Here is a 13385-nt window from a genome sequence, read left to right as displayed (position 1 = left end):
AGCGCAAAGGAATATAGGCCTGAACTGGAGAGCGAGAAGGCGCAGCCTCCCAGGAGCAACAGGATTAGAAGAACTGGGGCGGGGTTATCCCCGTCAGAGCTATATAGGACTGTTTTTTCTAAGCTAATTTGCATAGTCCTGCCCAGGAGCACGTGACGAGGATAACCCATCATGAGATGCCTTGACAGCATCAACCGAGAATGTGCTTACATTTTCCTAGGCATATCATCGATTAAACCTCTGTGCTATACTGGTTTAAAATATTTAGAATTTGCAAACTATATCCAGCTTCATAGGTAAGACATCTTTTTTCTTTATCCTGCTTTGTAGCTTTTTTAATTTTTGTTTTCAAAAAAGGAAGACTTTCTGTGGCAAAGGCGATACTTTATTTTGGCTATCACTTCCTAGTACAAGTGCCAAATAAATAAAGCCCACCTTTCCAGGAGTGAAAAATGACTTCATTTCAGGAGGCAGGTAGTTTTTGGTATTACTGAAATTCTGCAAAGGAAAAAATGGAAACCAATTAGGAAGTCTAAATAATAGTTTAGGCATTATATTTTAAAAAATCTGAACTTGTGCAAATCTTATCCTTTTAAATACCTATACAAATTTCATTTAGAGTAAGTAGAAAATGTAACAAGCAGAGCTCCACAGTACCTTAAGAACCAACATCTTTCTTGGACCTGCAGTAGAGCAGGGATAGGCAACTTTGGCTCTCCAGCTGTTGCTGAACTACAATTTATTGGAATGTCAAGGTTGCCTACTCCTGCACTAGAGCTTTATCACTGCATTGGTCCAGAGTAAAATTTTTAGTATTTCAGGTTGGTTTTGCTACCACATAGTTAAATTTCAACACAATTTAATGAGGAAAAACACAAAACCAAAACTCAAAGCATACCTTATCAGGTTGAGTGAAATATCGAGCTGGAAGTACAGGGTCTTTGGGAGATTCCAAACTATATGTTGTGCTCTTTGACATGATGATGTTCATTGCTATATCACATACTGTATAAAGTTTCTGAAAGAAAGATTTTGTACACAATCAGAACACAACCTAAATTATAAACACAAGTTTTTAATCAAACTGGGGGATAATTTGGAACCTTTACCTTTCATATAAACATTTCTAGTAAAAACAAAAATTGGGTTCAGTACTTTACAACTCAGAAATATATTTTGCAATACTATCAATGGACACGAAAGAGATGGATATCACAAAGCAAGGCAGAATTTCACCTGTCAAGAAACTGTTCTTACCCTTTTAGCATACAATTGCCTGAAACAGTCATATCCATTATATTCGTAAAAGAGGGAAGGCCTGTTGCAAAACAGTTACAAGGCTACTTCCTTAAAAAAAAAAAAAAAAAAAAAAAGCAAATGCACAAGGATGCACTGCCCTACACGTCTCCTTCATGGTGGTTCACAACTCCTTCTCCAGGATGAAGCAAAGATCCCACTAGATCTTTAGGGTCATATCTAGTGTCACTAGATGTTAGTGTTTTGCTTTTTCATGACTTAAAGCTGCGGTGTTCTTATGCACCTCCTTGACAGCAACTTGATTAACAAGGTACTTTGAGATCAGAGGTTTGAACAAGACAGTACAAGGGCACTCATGTTATTTGTATTCTTCAGCTCTGAGATCTGAAAAACAGGGTTGCACTTACCTGCAACCACTGTTCTTCAAGTATCCTCTGTTCAGCCACACTTACAGGTAAGGTAAAGGTAAAATGTGCCGTTGAGTCGGTGTCGACTCCTGGCAACCACAGGGCCCTGTGGTTTTCTTTTGGTAGAATACAGGAGAAGGTTATCATTGCCATCTCCTGTGCAGTATGAGATGTTGCCTTTTAGCATCTTCCTATATCATTGCTGCCCGATATAGGTGTTTGCCATAGTCTGGGAAACATACCAACGGGGATTCGAAGCAGCAACCTCTGGCTTGCTAGTCAAGTCATTTCCCCACTGCGTCATTAGGTGGCTTACACTTGCAGGTACTGCATTTAAATTAGCCTGAATGTTAAAGTTCTAGCCCCCTCCCTCACCTGTCAGCATGAGCTAGCCTGCAACAGCTGGTTAAGTTACAACTTATAATTCTTCAACCCCTTTGAAGACAAGGTTACTAACATGTATTAAATAAAATAAAATGAGAATGCTCAACAAAAAGCACACTCACCATTATAACAAACTCCAGTCAACCATAATTAGCCATCCCCTGCTAACTGAGCAAAGAGGCACCTTTTAAAAGTGGTGATTCTATTTAGTAGGTGGAGAGCAACTGGCCCTGTCCATCCCCAACACAGCATCCTTCCAGTGGCTGTTGCCAGTGTCGATCTTATTTTTATTTTTAAGATTGTGAGCCCTTTGGGGACCGGGGACCATATTTATGTATCTATTTATATCGATGTAAACCGCTTTGGAAACCTTTTGTTAAAAAGCGGTATATAAATATTCGTTTTCATATAATTCAACAAACATACATGCATTTATGAAATGTTCAGACTTCCATAACTTAAAAGCTTGTACTTAACAACTACGTGCTGAATTTGTTAGAGGGCTTGCAAGGGAGATTTGTTTAACTACCCCAGCTGCAGGAGAAGTGCACAGATAGGAACATAGAAAGCTGCCATATACTGAATCAGACCATAGGCCCATCTAGCTCAGTACTGTCTACATAGACTGGCTGCGGCTTCTCCAAGGTTTCAGGCAGACATCTCTATTAGCCTTATCTTGGAGATGCCAAGGAGGAAACTTGGAACCTTCTGCTCTAACCAGAGTGGCTCCATTCCCTAAGGGGAATATCTTACAGTGCTCACATATCAAGTCTCCCATTAATATGCAACCAGGGCTGACCCTGCTTAGCTAAGGGTACAAGACATGCTTGCTACCACAAGACCAGCTCTCCTCTCCAATAAGGAGGGGATAAGGAGAGCACTGCCAATTAATATTGTCTGGAGACATGGAGTTCTAAATAAAGTAGTTTATTTAGGAAATACATGCAAAATAGACAAGCCCACATGCCTAGCTGCTTACTACATATAGGGAGAGGGGAGGGAGAAGACAGAAGTCTCTCTCCACCCTCCTCAGTGAGAGAATGAAACCTTAGAGTATCAGTCTAACAAAGGGGAATCAGCACAGAGAAAACATGATCAGAGAGGGGGCTATGTCTACCCCAATGACCCTAGTGGTCAATAAGGTTGCTGGTGCTAAGAGTCTCAGGAGCTGCAACTCCAACAGTATTCTCTATATAAAAAAGCAACAGTTTAAGTAGTAAAGTGGTCTGCAATTAAACTCAAAAGATCCTACAGTGAGGAAAGGCAGGTGGGTTATATGGCTGCAGAGAGGACACTTGCACAGCAGTTACAGGTAAATGCAACCCTGATTTCTTCATGTCTTTTGTGCAGCTACATTTCCAGGTGACTAACAAGCTCACTGAATAGAGGTAAATGCAGAATACTTAACAAAGTTTTTAAGCACTGCTTGACCAGCTGCTGTATCTGTTCTGGTTCCTGTCTACAGTGTATTTTTACAAATGTTTGCCGATGGTCAAGTAGCTGCCTCATATATGTCCTGAATGGAAAGCCCTGCTTCCCAAGCTACAGATACAGCTGTTGCTCTAGCCAAAGGTGCTTTTGCTCCTTTAGGTATCTGCATATCAGCTAACTTGTAACATGTGTATGGTAGACACTAACAACTTTGAAATAAGATTCCTCAAAGACCTCTTTAATGCACAAATAAAAACATAAAACTGATGCTCACAGTTAGCAGGCGTTTCAATGCGACACATATGCTTCAGTGCTATACGCTAGTGGAGGAACCATGCACTTAAATACAATAACTCAGCAAAACTGACAGCAATTAGCCAATCCTGTTACAAAACCCCCAATGTCTCATAATAAGGAGCGAGAGAGTGGAAATACACACATTTATAGTAGGACACTGCTGTTCTATGTACATTGCTCCCCCAATCTTCCACTTTCTCATATTTTTTTAAATAGCCTGAAGTTAGTGATTTACCTATTTTTGTACCATGCACTGCAATAAAGAGCTGTGGAGTCTTTCGTAACACCCTTGTTTGTGCTTAATAAAATGCTAATACTAATAAAAGCCCTAAGCAGCTTAGGCCCTGTGTATTTAAGAGAATGTCTTCTTCACCATGAGCCCCACTGCCTGTTAAGATCATCTGGAGAGGTTCGTCTGTGGTTGCCACCAACTTGTTGGGCAGCTACTTGGGGACAGGCCTTCTCCGTTGCTGCCCCTGGACTTTGGAATGCGCTCCCTGTTGAAATAAGAGCCTCCCCATCTATGGCAACTTTTTAAAAGGCACTGAAGACACATTTATTTACCTAGGCTTTTAATTAGATTAATGGTTTTAATTTTTAACATTGGCTTTAAATAGTTTTAATGTTAGTGATTTTAATGTTTTAATGGTTTTGTTTAATTTATTTAATGTTATAAATTATTTTAATTGTAAATTGCCCAGATGCACATGTTTTGGGCAGTATAAAAATATGCACAAACAAACAAACAAACAAAGCTCTCCATACAACTAGAGAATGGAGAACCCATTCTGTATCTAATTTAAAATATTTTACACACATTTGAAGAAAAATGGTTTCATATGTATGAGAAGCAGAAATCATCTTTAGCATAAATTCCATACAAGGATGTAATGTTACCATATCCCTGTGAAAATTCAAAAATAAATAAATAAAACTTGGTGGGCCCATCCTTAACACTGGTCACTCACTGACATTCTTGCTGATATTACTGCTATCAAAATGGAAATCTTATTATTTAAATATTGTATAACACAAATAGCTAAGGATTTGAGATGTTTAGCTATTAGTTTGGATAACACCAAGGACATACTCCATGTGGGAACAATTGGCTTTGTGGAAGAGGCTGCATACTAAACAAACCTCTCATAAGTGTAACTATTGCATACGCCTTCCACATGAATAGCCTGTAGCAAAATGCCTCATGAGAGACACGTTCCACATTGCTTCTGCACACAGCCTCTTGACCTGGTTTGTTGACATAAAACTGAGCTGCTGAGTTGTCTGTAGCAAATCTGTAGTGTCTTTTGAACAATCATTAGTTTGAAAGATTGTGCTGCATCTCGAAACATTCATAACTCAAGGAAATTTGATTATCTGAGCAAAGCACTCTCTTACTTATAAACGGAGACAATAAGCACTCCATTCTGATTTTGAGACATTTGTTACCACTGGCCTGGATGGCTGAGGTGCTCAAAATGGCATTGCTATTTCCAAGAAACCTACGAACATCCATACATCTAGTGTCTTGAGAACTTGTCTTGGTACTTCTAAAATCTTGGACTTCTTGTTTCTTAGGGGTTTGAATTTCTGCAGAAACCACAACTGAAGTAGTTCAGCCTTAGTCTGGGATATGGAACTACAACTGTTGTGAATGCTATTAAGTCTAATCATCTTTGTATGACATACCTGTTGTGGATTTACATTGGAGCCCTTGTACAGACAAAAGATTCTCTTCTTTTTTCTGGAATGCTTTCTGCAAACGTGAATCCAGTACAATGCTAATGAAGGCTATTCTCTGAGCAAGCTCTGGATGTTATTTTTCCTTATTAATTAGAAGACCTAATTCTAAAGCTGTGTTGAAAAATGCTTCCTGTTTGAGCACAGGAAATTCTGTATTCTTATCCTCCCTTAGATCTGCTGCTCCTTTGTGCGATAAACCAAAAGGAAAGACAGCGTGCTGAAAATGGTTGACACTACACTGAATATGAAGAAAGTGTCTGTGATGTGGAAGTATGCATCTTTAATATGCAGAACTGCAAACCAAGAACTCATTTCCGAGGTCTTGGAATGAACCCATGCTACCTACCTGTTTAAATCTCTAAGTAAATTATTATTTCTTGTTTACACAGTCAGACAGGTGTTATTGACTGGCTTGTTTTATCCAGACATCGAGTCCTTCCCAAGGACCTAGGATGATGATAATGATGATGATGATGATGATGAATTTGATTTCTATACTGCCCTTCCAAAAACGGCTCAGGGCAGTTTACACAGAGAAATAATAAAAAAATAAGATGGATCCCTGTCCCCAAAGGGCTCACATTCTAAAAAAAAACCACGATAGACACCAGCAACAGTCACTGGAGGTACTGTGCTGAGGGTGGAGAGGGCCAGTTACTCTCCCCCTGCTAAATAAAGGGAATCACCACAGTAAAAGGTGCCTCTTTGCCCAGTTAGCAGGAGATAATTATTCAATTATAGAATGAAGTGCTCAGCCTTTCTTTTTTATTATAAAATAATGATAATAACACCCTATCCTATCTGTACTTCTTGCATAGATTCCACAGCACCTTTTACACACAGAATAGTCAGCTCTTGTAAGAGAGTCTGATATCTTTGAAAGGGTCTTCTTTAGAAAGTTGGGGACATTCTAATGGATCTTGCTGTAATTAAATCATTCTACAACTTCCAAGGCTCTCATGCTGACTTACTACCCACAACTTGTTTTGCACTTTCTTTACTCATAGTTGTTACTTGCTTTCAAGCAACATCATTTCATTGCAATTACAGTTCTTAAATGTCCATGAAGCAACATCTGTTGCATGTCTAGCTGCATCCAACTGAAAAACAAGATGGCTCTTTGTAGAATAGTTGTGCTGATTTTAAGTTGTCATATGACAAGTATGATATGATGACAGACACCTTCTCTGATAGGAAAGATTGATATTGAGCCATTATAGCCTGATAATCCGCAATTCTTAGGGTTAAGGCTACAAGATGACTGATGTACGAGATCATATATTCTGCAACTCTCACTGTCACTAGATGTGAGCTGATTATTGTTTTTCCAATATCCCTGAGAAACTGCTACTACAGTATTGTTGGGCCTTGAGTGGCTAATAAAAAAACTAGCCTCTAACATTATATAGGGTCCAACCCTGAGCAGAGATTCAGCTCCAAAGCATCAAAACCGAATCTTTACACCTTGCCCTGAATGGAGGCAACTGCTCCCCCTGCTTACCTTCATACAGAAAGATCTGTGCACAACACTGGGAAGGGCCGTTAAAGGGAAGCAAAGCTGCAGCAAGCCAGAGTGATGTCTTGGAAGCTGTGTGGGAAATTGCACATGAAATGCTGGGTAATGCAGTCCTTCCCAGCACTTCTCCCTAGAGCTCTATGGGGACAAACACATTTACCAGCATTCCTCACGCAGCTTCAGAGACCTCACTAGGGCTTCCTGCAGCTTTGCTCCCGTTTGGGACTGTCCTCTGTGCTGTACACAGACCACCCTGTGCAATGTAAGCTGGAGAAGCAGCTACCTCCATGTGGGGCTATCAGTACAAATGATTCAACTTTAGCAGTTTGAAGACAAATATTTACACAGGTCTAATAGGATCTCTAGTCTATGAACAGTTGCCTGAACCTAAGTTGGTTTTTTGACATGTACCTTTTGTAACTGCTAGCAAGTCTGGCAACAATGGTACCTTTTTGATCTCATACAAAGAAAAACTCAAACACAGGATCTATTAAAGAAGTAGAGTACTGAATCACTTGCAGTCCAATTGCTTTAGCCATTCTTAATAGCTATTATTTTAAAAAATAATAGAATAGCCTATGTAGGTGGAATTGAGCATTTGATCGTTAAATCATTTAAAAATGGATCAGCCCCATTTTGCATTTCAGTGTTTGATTCTGCCTGGTCAGAAGTTACCTCTCCTTCAGACTGACAATATGTTGACCACTTCTGAAGTACTCCAGTTTCTATTGTAACTGATTGTTCTTATTTATTTATTGTAACTGATTGCTCTTTTCAATCTTTCATTTTCTTAGGACCACTGCTTAAACTTGAGATCTTCCAAGTTCATTTATTATTGGAATGCAATTTTTATTACAGTAATTGACCAGACAGAAATATAACACAGTAATTAATAACCTTCAGAGGTCATGATTTTGCCAATACTTTCTTACAAAACACTAGGGATGTGCCTGGAACCGCTCTCCGTGTTTTGGAGGCGGCGCGGCTTCTCCCTTAAGGGCAGGGGAGGGTGCACTCATCCCTCCTGCCTCAATCCCCCCACTGGCGCTCCATTGTATCAAAGCCCTTTGGGGCGGCAGCGTATCTCCCTGCCGCCATCCTCAGCTGGATGTACTGGGTGCGTGTGCACTAGGGATGTGCACGAACCGGTCCGGAGGCCATGTCGGAGGCCTCCAAACCGGTTCGGAGCTGGACTGGTCCGGCACCGAGGGGGAGTCTACCTTTAAGGGCGGGGGGGTAGAACTTACCCCTCCTGCCGCTCTTCCCCCTCCGGCGCTGGAGTTTCAAGCGAAGTTTTTTTGGGCGGCAACGTTCCTTGCTGCCGCCCCTGCCCCCGTCGTCGCCTGGAAGTCTCCGTAATAGCGGCGCGCGCGTCCTACGTCACACGCAGCGTGCGTGTGACGTAGGCGGCACGCGCGCGCACAGCGGCAACAGGCGCGTGTGCTGCTATTACGGAGACTTCCAGGCGACCACAGGGGCAGGGGCGGCAGCGAGGAACACTGCCACCCCAAAAACTTCGCTTGAAACTGCAACGCCGGAGTGGGAAGAGCGGCAGGAGGGGTAAGTTCTACCCCCCGCCCTTAAAGGTAGACCCCCCCCCGGTGCTGGTCCGGACCATGCACATCCCTAGTGTGCACCCATCGCATGCACACACGCCTGGTACTTCTGGCCACTTCCGGCCGAGGACGGCAACTGGGTGGAAGGAGCTGTGATACAACAAAGTGCTGGTGGGGAAATGTGGCAGAAGGGGTGAGTGCACCCTCCCCCACCCTTTTAAGGGAGCAACCCGGCCGCCTCCAAAATCCAAAATGGCCCCAGTGGCCGAAACGTTTCGGAGGCTTCTATAATGGCCGCTGAAACGTTTCGGGCACATCCTTATAAAACACAGTTTAGAATATATAGCCGACACTCATGATTTTATGAATTGCTTCCTTATGCAACTTGCAATACAACAAAATTTTGCCACCATGATAGAAATATTACTATTACTGTCGGACAAAAGAGACAGACACATAGAAGGCCTACCTGGAAATTTAGACAGAACAAAGTAACAAACGTGCCTACTGAATAACCTTAAAAAAAAAAAGCAGCATGTGATTGATTGTCTCAACCACTCCTGACTGATACCGGCATAACCACTGAGAAAAAGGGATACCAAGATAGCAACCCTCTAAAAAAAACTGAGGGCAATGAATTCAAGCATGCGAAGGTAAATGCCCTTCTCATTTTGGCAAGAACAAGCTCATATAAGCTGGTCTATAGGGGAGAGCTACATTAGCTAAATAAGAGAAGTGTCTAACTCAAGCCCTATCTTCCAGGGTTGTTGTATCCCAGATCTGCTGCTTAATTATTTCCTTGGCCTTTGATGTCCCTAGGGAGACCAACACTGGGATACTGATGTCCCTAGGGAGCCCAACATAGCCCGTAACTTTCTAATTTCTTCTCCACTCTCTCTTTCGATGCAGATGCAAAGTGGTCATTCAGGACCAGAGATGCGAGGCCAAGATTTAGTCTCAGATAATAAAAGATCTTCACAACCAAACATGTGCTTCAATTGGTACTAACCCCAGTTCCATGCTGAACTGGGAATTCCTCTTGGCACCTCAAGGATTGTCTGTGTGACTTTGGTTTGGACCAACTCTAGGGGACAAAAATCCTTGTAATTACTCAGCTGAGCCCCATATAGTAATTGGGCTAATATCTTCCCCGTTTATTATAAAGTTTGCTTGTTAGGTTAAATATTTCTTCCACATAGTACCTGTTTCAATTAGACTTGTTCTAGGAATCTGTGGCTTTTGAAAGGCACAACTATGTGGATGGCTTTTCATAGAACAACTTCCTGTATCCCAGTTCCTGTATCCCAGTAATGAGAGTTTGCTGCATCAAACTGATAAGCCAGTCTTAAAAAATTCAAGTGTCTATGTCTCTGGTCAGTTTCAGAATAAGCAATAATGACTAATAGTGGATGGTTGACTGACAAGAAACAGCAACAGAATACTTCAAGAAAATGAGCTGCCTATATTTAACTATCAGGATGACGGTCTTAGGAAGGAAAACATTATTATTAAAAATAGTGACAAAATTTTAATTCAACTTACTTCATTCATTTTTGGGTCTTCAGGTCCTTGAGCATCTTTTGTCTGTTTAATATTTTCCACCATTTTCCTGATAAATGCATGGCTATTATTTTCATTTTTAGCCATCAGTATTTCCAATATAAACCAAAGACACCTAAAGGCAACATTTATTCAATATATGATGGTCAGAAAACAGGACAATATATCCTGCAAAAGCATCTTGCTTCATAATTAAGAATAGTTAAAAATAATTAATTAGTGTTCCAGATGAACAGACCAAAAATTGAGTCTTGAAAAAGTAATTTTCTTCTGGTGCACATTCCTACGCATGCTTAGCTGAAACTAAGTCCCACTGAGTTCAGTTAAATGTGTATGGGATTGCAGTCTTAGTTGTCAAATAAAATATTTAACACAAACTACAAGTCAGAATGCTGAAAAAGATTGGACCATTTCAGACGTAACATTAAGCCAGGATTAAATACTGGCTTTGTGCAATGTCCTCTGAGTATGTTCCACACCCCACTCCTTCAATGAGCATTCTTCCAACCCCAGCCCTTCACGCAAGGGTTGGAAGATACTTCAGATTCAGAAAAGGCCAGGATTGCTCATTACATCTGAAACAACTGGTCCTGGCTTATTCAAGTCAGAGGTTCAAAATAAACCAGGATCTGAAGCAGATTGTACTGGCCTAATAAAATGCTGGGAATTTTACAATGAATTTTATAATTTTAAAAAGTCTTACTCTTTAATGTCTTTCAGTTGTTCAATATCTTGGACTTTGACATAATCTGGATCATGTGCCAGAAGATGGATAGTATATGGAACAACATACTCTGGTAGAAGTGACAAAAGTTTCTCTGAAAGTGTAAAATTAAGAAAAATGAAAATAGTAATCCAAATCATGTGTCAGAATCAAAGCATAGTGGATTTTTTTTTACAGAAAATGAACACTAGAATATTTTCAAGTACACGGAAATAGGTCCTCAGAAGTGTAATAGGATATAATTTTAAAGCCCCAGTTAGAATCTCACCTCTACTATGAACTTACTAGGGTGCCTTAGACTAGCTACCTTATCTCAACTTCACCCCACCTCACCCCAGTCTATAATATGGGGGTAATAATACTGACCTACTTTGCACAATTATTGTAAGGATCACAAGATAACATATGTGAAGCACTCTGAACATATGAAAGAACTATATATACGCATAATAATTTTTTACATTATATATTACTTTTAAAATATTTAATAGTTATTTAAGATGAATACTGAAATTAAAATTTACTGTAAATCCACAAAACTACTCATTTTATCACCAGGCACAGTAACAGTCTGATACTAAGCACGTTTATGCAGAAGTCTGCTCAATGGTGCTTATGCCCAAGTATAATAGGATATAATTTTAAAGCTGTATGGGAATTTGATCTGGTGGACAAATACAGTATCCTACAACAGGATATGGCATAATATGGTATAGCAGAAAGGCTAAGACTAAGCTACAAATCAGCAAGTCCCCAGTTAGAATCTCACTTCTACTATGAACTCACTAGGGTGCCTTAGATTAACGACCTTCTCTCAATTTCACCCCACCTCACCCCAATCTATAATATGGGGGTAATAATATGCCCTAGTAGAGAGATCTTCAATATGTTTCAAGCAGGGGGCACTTTGGCAAAACACAACCTTCAACTTTAGAGCCATTTGTTGACCTCTGCACAGTGCTGTGCTTTTCTTAGTGCTGAGAGAGCCCTTTAAGAGAGATGGCATCCTCTCTTAAGAGCTTCATGGGGAAACCACTGGGAAGAATTAAACTTCCCAGCACTCCATGCATGCTTTCTAAGATGGTTCAGGGGCTTAAGAGGGTTTTTCCCTTAAAGGAGGCACCATTGCTATGCGATCTGCAATGATGGGAATGGCTGTCTCCACATGGTGCCAGGGAGACTCTGCAGAACATTCCACTTCGGCCAAAGCTTCACACAGGCCCAATAAACAATTTGTGAGGGGACCACACATAGGACTGATGAGGCCAACTCTGGCCCCTGGCCTTACAATTAAGAACACTGCCCTAGTAAGTGTGCTGAAGACTGATGCTTAATTTAATGTAGAACTATTTCCTAGTAGAGAACTTCAAGAAGCATGAACAAGCTGAATGGGGAAAGGGAAGGTTTTGCACTCTTTGAGGGACAGAGAGTGGTGCTTTATCACTCCCATTTGTGATAACACATCCTATGGGCTAAAGGCAGGGTCAAGAAACACACTTGTGACCTATGGGACAAACTTACTCGGGGGGAAGGAAGGGAAAGACCCTTCCTTCCAACACCCTTTCGTCCTAACTGTCTCACAAAGGCTTCAGGCAGAACAATAAGCCACCAGAAATACTGAGCATTAATGATCAAGGAAGAACTTTTTGCTCAGCCTTAGTTCCTCAGCAGTCATTAATTTAAAAACCAATGTCAAAACTGACTCCCTCAGTTCAACTAACAATGCCGCCAATGATTCCCCCTTTCATTACAAGTTAACCATGCAAGATTATAGTTCAGTATGTAAAAAAACAGGTTGCTCAATTGTAACTGATGATCTGGCAGTGATCCATTGATATCCATTAGAATGGGTTCTGTGCCTGCGTGGAAGCCTCTTGGTATCGAGTTCTACAGTTCCTCTTCGGTGCCTGTGCCTTGCCCCATGTGACCACATGGCTATTTAAGGTGGGAGGAAGTGCAGGTTCCTCAGTTCCTTGGAGATCGCCAAAGCAGTTGAGTAAGCAGGTAAGTTCTACTGAAGAAAGGCAAGTACTACTGCGGAGGGGAGGTTCGGGAGGGTCTAATGGATATCAACGGATCACTACCAGATCATCAGTTACAGGTGAGCAACCTGTTTATCTGGATCATGATCCGTTGAAACCATTAGAATGGGTGTTTAGTTGGTTCCTAAAGGAGGAGGGAGCAGTAGAGTTATTGTAACACCCTTTTTAGGACAGCTCTCCCAAAATTAGCCTCCGCCGCAGACCTATAGCATAGTGTTTAATAAAAGGTCGCTCAGAAAACCAAGTGGCAGCTTTACAAATATCTTGGAAGCATATGCCAGACAGGTGAGCAGCTGACGCTCCATAGGCCCTTGTGGAATGTGCCTTAATGGTCTTTGGCTGTTGAACCTTCTGTAGAGAGTAGGCCAGCCGGATGGCCTCCACTATCCAGTGTGAAAGTCTCTGCCTAGATAATGCCTGCCCCTTCTTCACTCCCTTATAGGAGATGAACAGTCACTTTGAGCGCCGGAA

At 41.1% G+C, this 13385-nt stretch overlaps 1 protein-coding gene across 2 annotated transcripts in view; it reads right to left on the bottom strand.

Moving 5' to 3' along the window:
- Nucleotides 1–13385, bottom strand: part of PDS5B (PDS5 cohesin associated factor B) — a 152981-nt gene that overhangs the window by 16574 nt on the left and 123022 nt on the right. For both annotated transcript variants that reach the window (XM_053308801.1, XM_053308800.1), the window contains exons 26-29: nucleotides 10852–10966; nucleotides 10131–10263; nucleotides 899–1018; nucleotides 436–498 (exon numbers count right to left, since the gene is read on the bottom strand). In XM_053308801.1, coding sequence (XP_053164776.1) covers nucleotides 436–498; nucleotides 899–1018; nucleotides 10131–10263; nucleotides 10852–10966 — 431 coding nt within the window. The remainder of the gene's footprint in view (nucleotides 1–435; nucleotides 499–898; nucleotides 1019–10130; nucleotides 10264–10851; nucleotides 10967–13385) is intronic.

The sequence above is a fragment of the Hemicordylus capensis genome, chromosome 3, assembly GCF_027244095.1.
Source record: "Hemicordylus capensis ecotype Gifberg chromosome 3, rHemCap1.1.pri, whole genome shotgun sequence".
In the NCBI taxonomy this organism is placed as follows: domain Eukaryota; kingdom Metazoa; phylum Chordata; class Lepidosauria; order Squamata; family Cordylidae; genus Hemicordylus; species Hemicordylus capensis.
This window is presented reverse-complemented; position numbering and strand designations above follow the sequence as displayed.